The 21,027-nt window shown below is 32.8% G+C and overlaps 1 protein-coding gene across 5 annotated transcripts in view; it reads left to right on the top strand.

Moving 5' to 3' along the window:
• Eip63F-1 (Ecdysone-induced protein 63F 1) overlaps window positions 1–21,027 on the top strand; it is a 187,170-nt gene that overhangs the window by 21,732 nt on the left and 144,411 nt on the right. For 3 of the 5 annotated variants that reach the window (XM_085944752.1, XM_085944751.1, XM_085944755.1), the window contains exon 2: window positions 2,115–2,147. The exons of the other annotated variants lie outside the window; for them this stretch is intronic. In XM_085944752.1, the coding sequence (XP_085800878.1) occupies window positions 2,115–2,147 (33 nt within the window). The remainder of the gene's footprint in view (window positions 1–2,114; window positions 2,148–21,027) is intronic. 5 annotated transcript variants of the gene reach the window in all.

Here is a 21,027-nt window from a genome sequence, read left to right as displayed (position 1 = left end):
AAAAAAACCTGATATTAGTGTTTCGAAATTTTTGTGTTTTCTAAAAAGGGTGCTGGAGAATAACAAATCATTTTTTTGAAAATTATAGTTTATCGGCTTTCAATTTCAGTGTTTAAAATCATTCTGATAATTTTGGGGGGTGCCAGGGCCCCTTGCCCCCCCCTGGGTGCACCACTGGTTTCTATTATAAACTAAAATTCTGGTATTTTAAACAAAAGCCAGCAAGGAGTAACTATATGTCATGTGAAAGTTGTCTTTTATATCGAAAAGTATATTCATAGACATACAGATTATAATATAAGTGTTTGTGATGTTATTTTTTTTCAATCCCTTCTTACCACCTTGAATCAATATCAGACTGGTAAAAAAATAAAATAAAAACATGGTTTCAAAGGACCAACTTTATAAACAGATCATAACATTGTCAGATAATAGAAATATGTTAAATTAAGAGTAAAAGAAGCTTGTTGAATCACGAAATAATGAAAACAAATACGTAGGTACCTATTAAGAGTAATTCATCGTGAGTACGTCACGTACACGCATAATATTATCACTGTCGAGTTTTTATTGTATTTCGAATTTGTCAATTCACGTACGGCAACCCATCATTGTATACCATCTCATTACAATATTTAATGAATATGGTATATGAGAAGTCAGTGAAAAGCTCGTTCGGAGTGGATACGGTAATTTTCTGTTGGTCATTTTCTTAACCCAAAATAAGCTCAATCTATTTTCAAAGGCAACTGGTGAAAAATATGTAAACAAGAGAAATATCATAAATCAATTTTAATGTAATATTAACTTTTTAAGGACAAATTCTTTATTGACACTGGAATTATTACTAGTTCGTTCATTAAAATATTGTCTATAAAAATAATAATCCGTAATATAAGAAGAAGTTATTCAGAAAATAGTAATATACTATTATATGTACACTGTTTATTTGACATACCACACACAATGAGATGCGTATCAAGACAATTGACCGCCAAAGACACTTACACGCGTAGGTTACAAAGCTAATTCAAAAGCATTATCTACATTCTAATCAATGCGACATCGAAGACAATTTATTGAAAATTACTATAACACTGTACAAAAATAATCATTGTGTTATATTTCACCATGAATGAAATTCGATTCTTTTGAGTGTCTACTTAAGAATTTCAGATACTTAATTCGAGTTTATAGATAAGTTAAATAATGTGTTCGAATTTTGGGATTTTATTTAATATATATCAGAGAATATAAATCTACTAGAAAAAATATTTTTTGAAAAAAAATTAGACGCCCAGAAAGACTCGAACCCACGTTCACTCAATTCGCTCCAATGTGCTCTACCCACTAAGCTATGTACGTCCTATCTAGTGACGACAAAATTAACTAGAATTTTTTACATTTTTAAAGCGCTTCACAGATTGCGTTAATTTTGGAAGTCGGATTTTGTATTTTAAACCAAAGTATCGATTAACTTAATTACTATCCGGTGTCACACGACCTCCAAACTTTAATTATAACGTCCTTGCACTTGCTAATAATTTATATAACTATTTTTGGAGATTAATACATTCTAGACATTCAATAACGAATGTTACATTCTCGAATCTTGTGAATTATTCCTTGAATAAAAAAATAGTTTAATGTACGTATATTTATTATTATTTCGGCAACAAATGAAACAAAAAAAAGAAAATATCATTCGTAACAATTGTCAAACAAGCGATGGCCGGAATAGCGTAATTAGCAGTGTACATGTCTGATAATCAAATGGTCACGGATTCAATACCGACTGCTACCGGTATTATATGTATAAGTAAATCATGGCTATTTTCCTCACACGTTACCGGAATAATTCACTCTACTGTGTAGTGTGTAAAAATAATTAACAAACGTATTTGTTGTGCGACTGAGGCGGTCGATTTTATTGTCCAGGAAATAATCGCACGACTAGTTGAAAATTATATTTAAAAGAAAAACATATTATAGAAAACGTGTCACACAATATTATACATTTACGTCGTATTGGAAACTGCGTCATTTTTCATTGGGATATTTTTAAAATGAAAGAGCGGGAAAATAAAAAAATATAAACATGTGATCATTTTCAGGGGATGGCTACTACGTCGAGGAGTAGGCGGAAGGTCAGTAGATATTTTTTTTAACAATCAGCACAAAGCACCAGACTTACCCGACTCTCTTCTGTCTCTGTAGAAGAAAGTTGTACATCGAAATGAGTACGTATTGCTGAGAATTCTAACCTAAAATTAGGTGAAGATTTCTCTTAACAATATTTGATTACACAGATTAAATTTACATCTCTATAATTATGTATATCGTTGTAAGTATTAACAATAGTTATAAGAAGAAGCCCACCAAAGTGGTTTGGTTAAAATATCCGAAGTTTATATTCAAATCTGGGTCTATATATTTGGATATTTGTACGGTTATCAATTTTCTTTCCTCTACTATTATTGGTCGTTTACTCAAGGCTGAGGATCTTGACCACCTTGGAATTTTGTCATCTTTTGAGCGACTGAGATATTCCACGCCTCACAATTCGGTGCTTCTCTTACGGTAGAGTGAATGCTGCACCCAGACAGCTCCTTCACTTGATCGCTTCAACGCTCTTCCTCTGCTTCGCCTTCCCTGGAGGCTACCCAAAACCATCAGTCTCTCCAGGTAATCCGGTATACGCCGAATAATATGTCCAACTGAAAAATGCAGACATATTGTCGAGAGACGTTTCATCTATTACCATCCTCTAAATCTGGTTAGAATAAATGGCTTACCTCAGATTCTCGTCAAAAAATGTGTTTCGTTAGATTAGGTTTCTGCGCATCAATTCTATACCCAAGGATGCCATCGGCGGCTATCAAGAGTAGTTTATGTATTGAGGTATTATAATTGTTACAATACGTTTGCCATCTCAACTGTCAAAATTGTCTATCTTGCTCTAACAGTTAACACAACCAAGAGAGGTGCTGTTAAAACATAGCACTTTTTGACAGTTCAGACAGTTAACTTATTGTAACAATTAACCACCTCAATACATAAGTGTGATAGTTACGTTGTATATAGTTTCGCTGAGGTGTTTTAGAATATTATATTTTATATAATAACACGGTTTGCTATTAAAATGACCATTTAATATTGTTTTAAAGATCTTCTGTATTATGTTTTTAAAATGATTTAATTTTCTTTGGTGTCTAATCATATTTTGATGACAGTTAGTGCTAGACCCGGCTTTAAATATGTTTTTGTTATTTGAACAAATTGTGTTAAAAAACTCCTCATAAAAGTGACATCGGAATTCATAAAAATAATTCTCTTCCATGACGGTCAAAGTGGTCGTAAATTGTGAAAAGTTGAAATGTTTTCAAAGTCTCGGCGTATTAAGAGTCACGTTAAAAACACGGGGAAATAATTAATATAGGAAAACTTGAAAATGGCGATTGGTCCATAAAATATAACACGATGAAATTTACTCTTCGGCTTGAAGTATTTATGAAAATAATTCGTTAATGGGATATAAATTTTATATCAAATGATAAATTTGTATGTCTGTTGACAAGTAGTATTTGGCACGATGTTTAATCATGCTACCTACATCCTGTTATATGCTCACTATAAAATTATTCATCTCCTTCAGATTTCAACTTCTAGTGAAGTTTGGTTATAAGTTTTTCATTAAAAAACCCTGACTATTGAAAATTTATCGGGATTGTTAATTTTTGTTTACCATTCACAACGATGTTGAAAAAAAAACATTCTTCGATAGAGATGGAGCCTAAATGTATAACATTGAAACAAAAAGGACCCATAGTATACTGATTAAGTTAGTTACAAGTGACTGCATTGCAGGTTCATTTGAAGAGAACTTTACACTTTTATTTTGACATTTCACTATAATTTTAGATTCATCCAATTAATTTTTACATGCAAGATTATGATTACTTGCAGATATTGCTAAAATAAACCTTTAATACTTAAATTCATAGGATTGGATAGTGTATAATTAAATTCGACTTCAATTTGACATTTATTTTTACGCATTTAATATATTGTCATATCAAAGCAGACGTTTATATATAAAATTTAGCTATAAATTCACGTGGAAAGATACTTCCTCGCCAATTGTATGTAGGCAGCCAAAAGCAATACATAAATATAAATAATCACATAAAACACCGAGAAATGCGTACGCAAGTAATGTAAACAAAGCAACAGTTTTCAAACCATAACGTGAGTCGCCTTCAGTATCACCTCAAATTATCCGCTTTTTTTACAACCACTGTTTGTTGATCATCAGTAATAATTAATGTGAAAATTCGATGCATGGTGTAAAAATGATGGCAAGATAATTCAGATCCACGTTGATCAGTTAAATGAACAATAATTATAACGCACCCACTAGTAATTAGTAGTAATTTAAATATTTTAAATTTTACATTCGCATCTTTTTTGAAGACATATTATTTGTATGTATATTTACTATTTCCTTCGCCGTGAATCCTAAATATTCTCATTTAAATCTAACCTTTTTCAATAGAATTAGTTTCCTTTGTTGTCTTGGAGATAAATTTATAAGAAAAGTAATGACCAATATAACATAATATGTACAGAAGTGTTAAGTGATAACATTGTACCTAATTAATAAATTTGGTTAACATCGGACGCCATCTACAATAATGTTAGTTATATCGTTCATTTGATTTAATAACAAAGCTGGCTGCATTTCGTCCGCAGAATTTGTCATCATCGGATAACGCGGTTATGCGAATTAATTCGCTTGAATCACAGACGAGTCGATAGATTAATGCAGTGGAACGTACCATGTTTCATTGAAGGGCCTTTTTATGAAGAGAAAATGTCTGTCCTATCCAAAATATTTTGTATGTTGGATAATATTAACACGCAAAGATTTAAATTTTCTGAAGTATCATCAGATTATGTTCAGCACCAAATTATTTAGTGTTTTTAACTCAGTTAGAAACTGGAAACTATTATATATAACAATAGATTTATCAGAACATATTAATGCTTGAAATGGACCGGAACGGTACGACAGATCTTCGGGTTTATCGCTCCGTTTCGTGTAGAATTTGTAAATTAAATTCTGGTTTGTGATTTATTTACTAACAAAATGTGACATTTTTCCATTCCATTTTTATTCTTAAAGTTTAATACGAAACGCATAGTAAGTACCTACCTATATACTTATTTAACAGAACAATCTAACACATTTCGCTCCGGTTGGTAATCCGGTTGGATTCGAGCACTGATATTAATAAATTTTGATTGGTAGCCGTTTTACTGGCAATCATCCATTTTACAAAACTTCTTAAATAGCAGGTGAATTGTGATCTAATGCTTTCTCACGAATATGTTTATTCATTACACCGCTAACGGACATAGTGTTGCCCATTATAGAAGTCCTTATTTTCCGCGTGGAAATTCTTGGTATATTTGGAGAATAATATTATTTAATTAACGGTAGCAATTCTCGCTACTAGTTTTACAAATTCATAGCTGCAATGGATTAAAGATTGTAAATAATTTTATATATACGTTTTTTGAAATTCCGGAAAAGTTTAGAGTGCCATCGAAAAATAGGTCTAGGGCCACTTAAACCCCTCTGAGCACCCTGCACGCATCACTGATTTAAAGGAAAAGAAAACTCCAACTGACAGTTGAAAGATGTAAGTTCGAATACCAATCAGTATAACTTAATACTTAAGATTGTTTGTGAGGTTTTTCGAAACGATGTATTTTATTTATCTTTGAGTAGAAAAATAATATGTATACAGAAGCAACTACATAGGTAATATTAAGGTTATTAAATCAATAATTATTGTTGATGAGAGTGACAAATATAGTATATTATCTAGATTTTATATCATGGCCCCCACATCCTGAAGCGGGGCTCCCGGCTACGTTCTTTGTCGGCCCTCCCAACCTATCGCTCAGGTTAAGGGCAGTGTAATGTTCCCCAAATGGTATTCTGCGAAACTCAAAAGTTCCGTGTGAAATAAAAGGTATTCTGTATATATATTTAGCGATTTTTGGTATATTTAAATAAATCCACTTGAATTGTCGGCACTTGGCATCATAATATTATTAAGCACTGATCGCAACACCCTTTTGTGATAGCCAAGTCACCTTTTGCCATATTGGATAAATAATAATCAATTTTATTAGTCGGAAAAAACACTAAAAATAATTATAAAACAAAATTCTAATCATGAAATAGCTCCTCAGGCGACTTTTTTTTTTTACTATTTGGGCAAATTTGTGATGTGTGTTTATCTCGATCCGTCACGCCGAGTAGGTACCTACCTCAGGCTAGAGCCCTGTCGTGGGGGACATGATCTGAGATAATCTTTTAAAAAATGTTTAAAAACATATATTTATGTTATAAGACAACATAGATTAACCAGAGCAATATATTGCATGTCATATATTAAGCCTTAGATAGTAATATAGTCGAATATCCTCGTAGATTATCATGTAGACGTCTGATCTTCAGGTTGTTTTCACTTGAGTACGGTAAAAGAGCGATGGCGAAATAATAATTACAATAAATAAACATCTGTCATCACATTTCGTCGTAATCCTGGGATCTACTTCCTGTCTGATAAAATATATTTCCGGGTACAAATATATTTTAATACATTCAGTTTTCAAAAAAGTTGTGGTGTTTCCTACAGTAGCTTGCGCTAGTAGCGGATAAAATATGTCAATATTTTTGCCAAATCATCAAAACGAAGTTAATCAGAATTACAGAAAGAACAAAAACATAGAATAAAATAATTATTGTATAAATTTATGTTCTGAATCAAATAATATTTTTGTACTCTGAAAAAGTGTATTTAAAGTTACATTAAATAGAAATAGCTACCTAAACTTAGTACATAATAACGAAAATATCTCTCCATAAAAAATGCAGCTCACTCGTTGAAAACAAAATGTATTAATTAACATAAAAGGTTTAACAAGACTGTATTTTTTTTGTCGGGTTCGCGATCTCTAGTTTACTTCCGTTGACCTTCGACGTCCATGGTGACCAAAAATGAAACGTGCACGGATGATAAAAAAATACTGAAAGTATAAAAAATGGGGCGTTATTTTACCGTTGCCCAGGGGCGGCATTTTGTCTAGGGACCTCACTGATATTAATTTGTTACTTTTCACATTGAAAAGGACTACTCAAATATATTTATCGCCAATGACTGTTACTTCAACTATATTATTGGTTATTATTAGGTTAGGTTACGAATAACGTACTGTGGTGGTAGGAAAATCATTTCTGTTCTGCTAGGGGTCGCAAAAAAAAAAAAACAGCGCTATACAATTTTTGCAACTTCGTAGAAAGAACATTTTTTTGACTATTTAATAAAGGCAAGAAGAAATGGAGTTACATACAATTTCCCGCGAATGTCATTCAATCTAACTATACATATATTATCATTAATTGAAAACATACATTTAGTACACGAACTCGCATCTACCGAATTCGCGCCAATGTGCTGTGCCAATTGAGCCATATGCGTCCTGTTTAATTACGACAAAATTAACTAGTAGTTTGGCTATCGGTTTTTACCGTTTTAAATCAAAGTATTAATATTAAGAGCCCTAATTATTAACCGACACCCGGATCACTCAAAATTATAGTTATAACGTACTTGCACTTGCTAGTAATTAAATAAACTATTTTTTTTATTAACGAATGATTCATAATACATGTAACAGATTTTATTCAACATACAAAAACAACTCAGCGCATCTATTATATACACAATACTACTTTTCAGCCTCTACTGCAGCTATCTAGGATAGGTTTGTATCGAAATATTAGCATTTATTGTAACAATTACAATAAATTAGTTGTAATTGTTACAATAAGTGCTATTTTTTAACAGCACCTCTATTAGATGTGTTAACTTTAGAGAGATAGACAGTTTTGACTGTTTAGACGGCTAACTTATTGTAACAATTATGATACCTAACTCAATACATAAATAATATGATAAAGTGATAATATTTACCACTTTAGCGGTCGATAAGTATAGAATAGATCCACAGGTATTTATTTTCCTTTTTATAGTAGTGTTATGGAAGTGTTTTCAAATAAGGAGTAAAAATAGTTTAATAACGATAATAAGAACGTTCAAATAATTAATAATGTTTATGTAATCCTTTCTAATGTTAAAACTATCCAGTTATAAAATTTTGATATTTAATATGTTTGAATATAATACAATAAAATGTGTTTTTAATTGCAACTATAAATAAAATAAGGGTTGACAATGCGTAAGACCCGAACAAACACCGTAAAACGCGAGAGCCCATCGGTTTCCATACAATTGTCTCTTTGTAAACAACGACTGTCAAGCCGGAGGTCAGACTGTCAAGTTGAATGTTGCGCCTGGCTTGCCTGCAGATACCTGCTACAAATCACGATTGTTATAGACCTGTATTGCGGTCTGTTTGTTTTGGATCTTCCACATTGTCAAGGTAAAATGGGATATTTAACACTCCGTCGACACCAGTTAAGTAGACAATAAAATCAAGATAAGATCTACCGTAGTTACACGTGTGGGTAGGTTCACATTAAGTTGGTATTTAAAAATTCAAAAATGTTGAAAAAACCTTCTTAGACCTTAACCACCAAAATAAGCTGTCGAATGCCGTTTATTACCGTGCTAACTTATACCATAACCGTTTATTACCATATACAAACTAGTCGAGCGTTCACCCAACTGCGTGCGAGTCTGTATACTCGGGTGCCGACATGTTCAATTATGTTCCATTCAAATAACTGTGTTTGAACATTCTTGGATCAAGCATTCCTTGTACAAAAACATAATAATAGTTTTCTCTATGGTCACTTTTTGATAAATTTGATGTCTATGGATGCTTAATACGTTAAACCAGTCACGATTGAATAAAATTAAGCACCAATTATATGATCAATAATTATAAAATAGATATTACTATTAGACAATAATCACAATAATTCACTCAATTATAATGATACACGGAAGAAAGCAAGTATGACAATTAACAACAAACGCGGGCTTGTCAGTTACAATCTGTCAAATTTGGCAATCGGTTTGTTCAACTTAATATGGTAGAGGGGCATTCGGTGTATGGCCACGGTCAGATGCTTATGTACAAAATTTCCATGAACCCAAATCATCCGTTCCATATGCCGTGTGGATTATAGCCGTATACGGTTTTGGTGGATGAATGAGGCAAAAAATGACCCATGGTCTACTTCTATTTAGATAATATTTCACTATAGTTTCAGATTCACCCAATTAGTTAATTACATACATGATTCTATGTGCAGATATTGCCGAAATAAGCCTTGAATACTTAAATTGATACCATTCGACAGTATATATTTAAATTCGAATTTAATTTGACAGTTCACGCATCTCACATATTGTCGTATCAAAGCAGACGTTTGAATATAAAATTTAGCTATAAATACTTGTGGAAAGATACTGTCTCGTCAATTTAATGTAGGCAGCCAAAAGTAATACATTGACCATCATTTTTAAGATTAATTATCACGTAAAACATCGAGAAATGTACCTAAGAAAGTTATGCAAATAGAGCAATAGACTTATGAACAGATAATGCGAGCCGCCATTTTGTTTTCGGATCTGCCAATGAAATAAAGAAAAAATAGCTTGATACCAATACAAACACAGGTAAAAGTCAAAATTATTTAGGGTACGTCTTATAATCGGTGCAATGTGGTAACTATGATATTAAAAATATTAATATTGCCACTCTGTTTCAAAATACATAACGTTTAATAATACGGATTGGAGTGTCTTCTTTAGAATTTTCAATAATTTGTCATTACAGCCAATTGACTGACTGACACCAATTGCGTTTTATTTTTGTCCATTCCTAAATAATACAGCCACCACACTAAACATTAAAATGATAAAAAATGTAGTTACAATATTTATGTCATCATCATCATCAGCCGGGGTCAATCCACTGCTGGATGAAGGCCTCCCCAAGCTTTCTCCAACTCTCTCGGTCCTGTGTCGTTCGCTGCCACGTATTTCCGCCGAACTTTACCAGTTCGTCAATCCAGCGGCTTTTAGGACGACCCTGTGGCCGTTTCGTACCCATTGGGTACCATTGGATGACGGCATTTGTCCAGCGGCCGTCCTTTTGGCGAGCAATGTGTCCCGCCCATCTCCATTTCAGCTGTTTGGCAACGTCTATTACATCGCGTACTCTTGTCTGCTTCCTAACCCATTCGTTCCTCTTACGGTCCTTTCGCGTGATGCCCAACATGCACCTCTCCATGCCTCGCTGTGTGACTCTTAGCCTTTGGACATCTCTCGTGTTGAGGGTCCACGTCTCGCAGCCATACGTGAGCACGGGTAGAACACATTGGTTGAACACCCTACGCTTAAGACATAATGGTAGGTCACTCTTGAAGATAATATTCAGACGTCCGAAAGCACTCCATCCCAGCTTTGTTCTTCGAGCAATTTCATCGTGCATGCTTCCGTCTATGGACACCTGCTGTCCGAGATAGACGTAGCTGCTGACTTGCTCGAGTTGGGTGCCAGAAATACAAATAATCGCAGGGTCAGAAAAACAGTTCCTCATCACTTTTGTCTTTGAGACATTTATCTTTAGACCGACCGTTTGACTGACATCCGCGAGTTCTTGCATTCTACCTTGGAGGTCTTTCGGGTCTTGTGAGAGTATAACAATATCATCTGCAAAGCGCAGGTGACTGAGGTGCTCCCCATTAATTGGAACACCTTTTTCCTCCCAATCAAGTTTCCTAAATAAGTCCTCAAGAGTAGCGGTGAATAGTTTAGGTGAAATGGTATCACCTTGCCGGACACCTTTGTTAATGGGGAATTAACACGACCGTTTGTGGAGTTTCACGCATGCTGTGGCATCACTGTATATACTGTTCAATATGTTTATATAGCGTCTGGAAATTCCTTGGTTGCTAAGGGCGTCTATAATTGAGAATTTTTTGATGGAATCAAACGCCTTTTCATAGTCTATAAAACCAAGATATAATGGCAGTTTGTATTCCTGGTAGCGCTCTATGATTTCCCTGACGACCTGTCGACCTGTATATGATCCATACAATATTTATGTAGCATCGTTCAATTGATTGAATTAATTTGTTCTCATTTTATTGTGATCCGCCAAGGAGTAACTGCTGCGAAAACAATTCTATTACTAACTATCTGTTTGTTTGCAATATTTTTTACTGTATAAGTATTATAATAGATATTATTCATAGCGATAAAAAATTCCTTTTGATCATCTTTTTGAATTTATCCATGATATACCTATAGTTATTTTTTTTTAATTTCTGGCTGTAACTAAAAATAGTGGACAGTACCATGGAAACTTCACAGCTTACAGACTGAATTGCTGGTACCAATTTAATAAAGCTTCATCTTGACATCTCAAAAAGTTAAGTTAAATTTTATCGAAAATATCGTTACAAACTACATTGGTTGTACCAATTTAATAAAGCTTCATTTAGAGTTAAAAATTAGGTTAAAATTTATCGAAAGCATCGCACTTGTAACAACTCAATACGAGTAGGTAAATTTTGCAGATAGTAGTGATGGAGTGGTGAGGTGAGGTGTGAGTAGAAGGGGGTGTGTCTTCATTCGACCGTCGTTGATCGCGTAGGCTCACCCAAGTTATCAGTTGAGTGTGATATTGACGTACGTGTCTAAAGGCATCGATAAAGGGAGCATCATTTGCTTGTTCTCCCAAGGAGCAGAACTAACCTACCATTGGTGATGCCGATTGGGAGGGCAATAACTCTGTTCAACCAAATTGCTTCGGATGTTGATATATTCCACCTACGTTAGAATCAGTATAGGTGGACGTTGTTTTATACATTTTTAAAATAGGGTCTGCTTAGCTAATTCGGTGTACTTCATTGTATCTAATTAATATTTTTTTTGTATTTACACCTTTCTACTGTTTAATAACTTAATACTGATCGATTTCTTTTTTTATATAATACTGTTTTAATAATATTTTTGTTTCTAAATGTAATGTTGTGAACGTCTTAAATTAATAATTTGTGATGTTCATTATACTTATGTAAAAAAATTAAATAAAATTTGAAAATTGATGTTCATAATTATATATAAATGGAAATGCTTTATTCATTTTTAAAAATAAATCAAATCAAATCATTTAATTCTTCATTCTGTGTTTATATTTCGTATTACTATTGCTAGTGTCATATACATTGCTTTGAATTTATTAATAGGGCGTAATTACGAAAATAATTAATTTTGTATGTGTGTGAAATAATTATGTGCGAAAACCTTTTCTTCTATAAGTAAGGATCTCAATAATACTTGACACGAGACATCGCCAGTGAGCGGGTGCGATGTGAACACTTTTCACGCAAACTCGTCTGGTTTTTCCGCACGAGTTGTCAAAGTTGGAGAATGGTGGCTAGATGGGGCGCTACGGAATTCCTCGGCGGATCAAAAGGGCGTTTGGAAACGCATTCCTCATTTTGCGGCATGGGGAATGTGGCCAGGGACGTTACAACGATTTTTGTTTGAAAAAAATATTCTAAACAATTGAGATGGTATAGTTGTTGATAATGAAGTCTATGTTTAATGAAATGATTTTAATGAAATTAAGCTATTCTGTGGACAATCTTAAATATAACATAAATGTTGACGCACGTCATCGATATGTGTTAATTTGTAACCTCAAAATATATCCTTATAATTTTTTTTAAGTAAACAATTACTAAATCAAATGGCATTGAGTACCATTATTATTAGTTTTACACTTCCATAGAAATTTCATGATCCAGACCTAAACATAAATTGAAAAGATATCATGTGATTTCTCCAGATGGTAGTTCCAAAATCGTGAGAGTTTCGAAGGAAACGGTTTTATTATCCTGGTTTAACCTTGCGGTGTCTTTAGGCTTTATATATAAGATGACTATATCTATCGTATATGTACAACAACCATTAATATAACCGTTAGAATAAACTTTTTTTTTGTATTGGGTAGTACCTACTTATTTGTTTACTATGTACTTAATTTACTCTATCAAGCACATGACAAGTGCGGCGTCGCGCTATTTTCCTGGGTATATCACCAGTTCCCGCGCCTCCGACTATGTGAGACATGTAGAGCGTACGATTGGTGATAGTATCCGTGTGGATGTGCCACAAGGGCGCGGAGAGTTTCACCCACTGGCCGTATTAATACTATATGCCTAAGTCATTGGAAGTCAGCTCACGAATTCGTGTGTTTATAATAGGGCCGCCTTCACTCTCAAGGTCAGTGAAACAGGTGGAGGAAAAGGGACTTAATAACTGTATTCCGGCGGCCATATCAATCGATTTGGACGTTCTCTTTGTACTTTGCAAACGATTCGTTCATCAATAAACAAAACACATTCAAAAAATCTTTTCGCTAATTTTGCCAAAAATTAGTTCTATGTCCATAAATTCTCAAGTTTACTTCGCTAATGAACTATTGAAACTTTTTTACTGCACCCCTTGTAACGTCGTTGATCGATTTCATAACCCGCCACTGCCACTTGCTTATTAAAACAATGCAAAAACACCAGAGAGCTTAAATTTGCGGCGACTGCGACCATAGACTAAACTTCAGAGCGTGCGGTTTTTGACATTAAATTATCATGTCGTAGGAGGAAAGTCAAATGGAGCTGCATATTTTGGCGCCGCAGGCGGTATTATTATAATGGCCATCCCACATTTATTTTGCGATTTCATAAAGACATTTTAAATATAAATTTCCCGGTTGCTTCTCGAGGTAAGATGGCGATGCTATGGGTGATGCTAATGATGAGGTATGCCAAAGGAATGAGAACTGAGAACAAAATATATTATATGTGAGTCATATGGGTGAAAAGGAAGTTTTAGTTTATATCCACCGACATAATTAATTGCATAGACTAACATAATATTATATTTTCTTGTTTGAAAAAATTGTTTTAGTTTTAAGTTGATTATAATTAATTAGCTTTTCATTATTTTCATCACATAAAACTTACGTATTACATAAGTATATTTATATAATATCGTGGAGTTGCTGCCAAAAGTAAGTCGATAATTTAGGTGTTTTTAGATTTCGAGACTTACCAACTTTTGACAGTCACCTCACGATTATATTCTCGAACAGTTCCTAACAGACCTAAATTCGTATGAAAAGAGAGTTTTAAAATCACAATGAATTCCAGGCGGCGTTAAGTCATTGATAAAGTTTGTTCTAAATGTCTACAAGTCCATTAGATTAGACTGTAGAAAGCCAATCAGTATTGAGCATTTGGAAAAATCAACATGGCAGCTCAACAGCTGAAGTGAGAATGAAAACTGGTAAGTCACAGGTTAGTGCGTTCCTAAATAAGTTAAATTTGATACATAGTTAGTTTGGCAGACATCTGATAACATTTAGCCGGTTTGAGCGTTGGACAATTGAGTCGATATATATCCCACGATATATATTATTTAAATTAAACTATTTTTTATTTAATGAATAATACACATCATTTAAAAAGTAGCATTCTTTATTGAGCATCATACATCGTCTCTGTTCTGGCAGAACACATTAACTGAAGAATACTAGTTTTGAGTAATTTGACTTTGAAGTTGTTAAAATGTTTGAAATTGTCTATCATGTGAGTTTATTAAGCATTAGTTGAGGCACGGTCTAAAAAGATCGTTGCTAGGCGATGTGCGGATTGCGGGTCGCGGGTGCAGATGACGCCTGTCAAACGAAATATTATTTCTCATATAAATCCAACATACGTCCATTTTATGTTCTGTTTATTATTCTATTAGTAACAATAATAATATATTCATTGACATGTTTTCTTTTTAAAGTAAATGGGTAACGTTTTTAGTCATCTTTACACGATTTTAGAATTAATTGGCCCGTCGCCATCACGCAGCAAAGTGACGTGTGTCTGACTCGACGTTCTCTCAATGAATGGGAAGTGAGTACAAAATTTCGTCGCGCGTACAGTTGAAAATTATTTGGCGTTTCCCTGATGCGTCACCTTAAGTAATCGTAAAAAGGATGACTTTAAAATAAAGACTGTTTATTTATTAAGAAGGTTTCCGGACGGTAAAGTTTGAAATAAGGAACATTTTGGTATAAATAACTCAATATGTCATTTTTTCGGATTAGTGTCTTCTGCCAGAACAGTGACGGCATAATATATTAACATAATTACAAAACGTCATCGAAGATAATAAAGTTGATCTGAAATTGCAGAGCACAGTACGGATTCATAAGATAGATATGCGAAGCTAATCGCCATAGACCTTGAATTATAAGACAGATTTGGTTTACGACTTAACGACGGCCAGACCGTGAAATGCAAGAAATGCAAAGTCTCTGAAATGTTTCATGTATATTATAAAATATTTTATTTATTTTCATGAATTCAAATTACAAGTTCAAAACGTTAACATTAAAATGTTGATATTAAATACATATACTTATATAATTATATATATATATATATATATATATAGACAAATAACATTAGTAAAAAAAGTGAGATATGGATAACAAATACAAAAAACAACACAATAAATAAATATAGAACATCACAAAACGTATAGCTACACGTTGTTGTAGGTGGGATTTATTATTATTTAGTTGATTTAGATTGAATCCAAATGATATGTGATGTTTGTATAATATACGACAGTTTAGAATATCGATAAAAAAAATTATGATTCGTATAAATAAACCAATGAATACACCGATGTATTATGTCAAATATTAATTTGCTTGTATTTGAAAATTGAATACGATATAACAAAATTAACTTTAAAACAAACCATTGAAGCGCTGACAAGGTAATCGATATTTGAAAATCGTCATCGTAGAAAATGTATTACATAATTTTATTGTAACAAGATTTGATATTCATAAAATCAACGATCTTTCAACGAATAGATTAGTTATTATTAAATGGTTTATGGTAATATCTATGATCCACGATTCAAACGATTTCAGAGATGATTGAATAAAATAATGTCGAATTTCTGATGAAAATTCGGAACGTGCTTTTGTTATTCAAATTTTCATTTCGCCAATAAAAATATATCAATCGCGCAATAAAGCACAAAGCGATAAAGAAAGAGCTGTCAATGGCGGAACCGGAGCTGAGCAATATAAAAGTTGGTCATTGAAAAAAGGGAAATAGGAGAACAATGGCGGCGCTGGAGAGAAATTCTCACGGCTTCATCGACATGGCATGAGTTTCATTCATTCATTCATATGCTTAGAGACGCGACATTTCAGATTGAAAATCCGTGAAATAATTCCAATATTTATTTTATTAACAATATATATGTACTAACTGTTATGCGATAAATATTAAGATTGCGTATAAATCAGGAGATTGAACATTTTAAAATAAATCTGTTACCTATTTCTAAGGCTATGTGGCGAATTCAATAATCAACAATTTGAGTGGAGAACGATTTTTATTTTAAAGATCAAAACAGACAGTGTACAGTTTACATTTTACATGAAGCTCCCGTTTGACAATAATTAATTATATTCCCAGTTCGAGCTTTTATATCACGGTGTCATACATGTAAGGCATGTTTATTTGGAATTGTGGGACCAGGTAAAATGTTTGTTACAAACCCTATGCCTGGTTTTGGATATTTACAACAATATTTAAATATAACGTTGCAGCCAATTCCTTGATATGAGATCAATATAAGCTACTGAGAAAATATATTACAACCAATAGAAAAAACCTCTTTTGAAAAAAGTAAGACAACAGCGACAAATTTTTACTAATAGCATACTGGTCTATGTGCATGGGCGCGAAACCCGAGATATGCAGGTTTGATTACTGCTGGGTGTCTTACATTTTTCAAAAAAGATTTTTTCTATTAGTTATAATATATTTTTTCAGAAGTGTTTTCAATTTCAATAATTAGAATGTTACATTCTTAAATCTTGTGAATTATTCGTTGTATAGAAAAAAGTAAGACAATTGCGACAAATTTTTACTAATAGCATACTGGTCTATGTGCATGGGCGCGAAACCCGAGAGATGCAGGTCCGATTCCTGCTGGGCGTCTTACATATTTCAAAAAAGATTTTTTCTATTGGTTATAATATATTTTTTCAGAAGTGTTTTCAATTTCAATAATTAGAATGTCACATTATTAAATATTGTGAATTATTCGTTGAATAAAAAAATACTTAATTAATTTCAATTTGTTCAATATTATTTTTTGAGATTTAAAAAAACTAAATAAAATGCAGTCAAGTGTATTAATGAAATGATCAATTGAATTGAACGAGCTTTCAATAACTGTACCTAGTATGTACTACATTTGTAGCCATATTATAATTATGTACACAAGTACAGAAGTAAAGGCGTGACATTACAATTAGATTAGGGACAAGAATCGATAAATTTAGCCAATATGTATAGTACTTTGCTATCTCCTTTCTCTGTAGAAAAAGTCATTGAATTTAGTTTTATTACGCACGAAAGTCAGTCCTCAGGAGATAAAATAAAGAAAATTAATTGAAGCGTACAGCTCAAATAATGAAATTGGACGATCGAATAAAAAAAGGGGGGGCTTTCTAGATGGCACTGTGCGATGGTTTTGGGGATGTGAACGCTGCGTGCTAAATTACACTATACTTTAAAGTAAAGCTCGTGATTTCTCTACCCTTTTCAAATCTCGAGATTTGAAATCAATAATATTAGTTTTCACGATAATTCGAGATGGTTTTTGATTTCTCGAAAATCTTGAGAATCAAATCAATCAATTAAAGTGAAGTGAGTGCTTTCGCCTTTAAGCTATGCAACTGTCTATGATTCATGCGACTTATTTCTTATAACTACGTTTTAACTGATATACTTACTTCAATCAGGATAGATTGGCTCAAAATGTCTAAAAACAAATCGTCGTAAAAAACCTGCTCTGTGAACACGTGTGATAATTAGGATCGATATAAGTATTTTTAACCTACAAAAATACTTATTTATCATTTTGAAAAGTGTAAATTGAGTAGTTATTGTTGATTCTAATTTATTTAAGTCGTGTAGTTTTTTTGCAACCCGGGTTTCGTCTTTCGGCATCTTCAGGTATTATTCACACTCATCAATGGTAAACGTACAATTACTGACACAGAATATATCTAACTACCGTTTATATTCCAAATAAATAGATTAAAAGGAAATAAACGAAAAAATGGAAAGGTACAAAAGTGCTGAAATGTTTTGAAATAACGTTTATTTTTGTTAATTCTACTTTAATTGAATTTTTTAGGTTGACAGCTGTTTCGGGTTATAAACCCATTTGAAACTTACTTAAACCAATTAGAATTTAATTATATATTCCATCAAGTACCCTCAGTTGATGCGTTGATGGTATTAATGAATTGTTGATGCCAAGAAGCAGTTAACATATTGTAAACAGATCATTGCAAATACCTTCTTATTGGTTGATAAAATTCTCTTTAGTCAAAAGTCTCAAAATAAACCTCGCAGTAGATAGAGCGCTTCAAGTTTCAGTACTAATAATGCAGCGGTTCTTCAAAGGAAACTGTCATATGGAATAAACGGCAGACAGCACGTACAAAAAACAGATTGAATTCACTTGGTTGGAAGTTGGAAGTGTGCTCTAAATTCTTAGAATCCATTCGTAAACTAATCTACTCAAAGTCCTATCTTTAAAATCCTTGTAAACTCACTACAAGATGTTATTTATTTTTCAAATAATATTATAGTATACGAGTTGCTAAAAAAAAATATAATCATTATCGTTATACCGACATGTAATCGTAAAAGCTTTAAAGGAACTAAGTTCGTTATATTTAATTCGATATTTGGTTAACTTTATTACCATGTTTATATTGGAGCGTTTAGCTAAGTTAAGCTTAAAAACGATTACTAAATGATAAGAATATCAGGCCAATTTAAAAACTCATTATTTCTTCATTTCTATATCCCTAACTGTAGAGGACTTTCCAATTTTCTTTTCATCAGGAACATATTTATAGCCAAAAATGGAATGGCGGGACATTTTTTCAACGAAAGTAATACTACGTCATATATATTTGACAAATAAATAGTAGTTCTATTTTTTTAAAACAATTATATATTTCGATTGATGAAGTAATAAATTTTATTTAAAAATATTATTAAATAAAATGTAAAACGTAGTTAGAATATCATGCAAATGCATTAATTATCCTTAATTTAAATATAAACATATTATGTTTCTTTCCAATCTACTTTAATTTATGGTTTCATTTTGTTTTTTTTATTTAGATTATTTATTTTTGGGCACGTCTTGAAAAAAAAAATCCATGTTCAAAAAAGCAGTATAACAGTACATCATACATAGGCTAAATTTGCATCGTTGTCTCGCTAGGCGGCAGCACTGCTGATTCAGTATGCATTAACATATTATATTTCTGAAGTAAGTAAATTAAGTTGGTCGTTCAACCACACATCGATAATACATTTAATATATCCAATCAATCAACACAAAATATTTATTGATGTTATTTTTAATTATCGATTTAAAATATAATAATTGTATTTATGTAAAAAATAATATTTAACTGAACAAATTAGTCCGTGAAAGTGTTCGCGGGCACACCTGCGCCTACGAGGATAGGGTTTGGAATCCCTAGTGTAGAGGATCGATACTCCTTTTAATTGTTGTAGCTATATTATGCCTCTGCAATGTAACTACCCGGCACGATATTTGAAAAAGAAAATCTCCCTGATGTCAAGTTTAATTTGGTCTTGAAAAAACTTCTTTCAAAAATAAATATTATAATTTTTCAAACTAATTAAATAATAATAATGTTGAATGCTGAACAAAGTAGTAATATTTTACGTTTTTTCAAGGCTCATTTTAAGCCCTAGCTCAGATCTTATTGACATACGCAGACAATTTTTTTTTTTTAATAATAACCATGCCCTTGCTTTTTCGTACAAGGTGGTTGGGTGGGTTAGCTGCATTGATGTGGGGCTAATTAGGTGCCTTCATTTATATCTTTAATTTTCTTTATGGCCAGGATTAAATATTTTGTGTAGTGTTCTTGTGCTGTTCTATTGCTTAGTGCTTCGTGAGGCTTTTGGAGGTCAATTTCGTGATTATGTTGTCTACATCCAGTCCTGAGAGTCCATCGCTCCCTTTCTAGTATAGGGCAGTCGTTGATGACATGCCACACAGTTTGAGATGTGTTGTCGTCACATGGACAACAGTCGTCATCCCTCAATTTAAATCTTTTTAGATAAGCTCGCACCGCTCCGTGGCCTGTTAGTATCTGTGTGAGTTCGTGTGATATTTTTAAGTTCCTGGCAAGAGTGATGGCATAGTTTATGTTTGGAATAAATTTCTGCGTTATTGATCCTGTGGCGGATGTTGTGTATCTGTGGTTCCATAGCTCTATGGTGTCTTCGTTTAGTTTTTGTTTTGCGTAACTCACGCAGACTATTATTTTAATGCGATTTAAAAATAATATTAAAATTATGATGGTGACCTTTATAAATAGTTAATAGCCAATAATTCATTGAATGAAAAGCTAAGCTTTGAACAGGATAATAAAGGAACATTTGTTTGCTATATGAGTAAGAATTTTAAAATAGGGATGTGCCCTGGATGGCAGCTGTTTGTAGTAAATTTCTTGTAATTTTTACCAATCTTTGTATACCTCTTTCTGGTGGTGGGCGTCTCAGAAGTGATGCCAACTTTTAATAAAATAATTCCAAGGTCGGTTTAGAAATTTGAAAAGATTGTTTTTGGCATGTCATCGATCGGTTGCGGAATATGGCCGTCAGGGAGATATGATAACAAGTGTTCTGTTAACTACAATACTCATTAGAATATTCTAAGAATTGTATAAAATAAGAGTCATTAGTAAATGTTAACACAACAATAAAGTTAGCAATTAATATAAACGCAAAGTCATCATACCTAAAACGTG

Source organism: Rhyacophila brunnea, unplaced genomic scaffold, assembly GCF_057557595.1.
Source record: "Rhyacophila brunnea isolate RB1 unplaced genomic scaffold, BYU_Rbru_1.0 scaffold_17, whole genome shotgun sequence".
Lineage (NCBI taxonomy): Eukaryota > Metazoa > Arthropoda > Insecta > Trichoptera > Rhyacophilidae > Rhyacophila > Rhyacophila brunnea.
The sequence above is the reverse complement of the archived record's forward strand: the minus strand, read 5'-3'. Positions and strand labels throughout refer to the sequence as shown.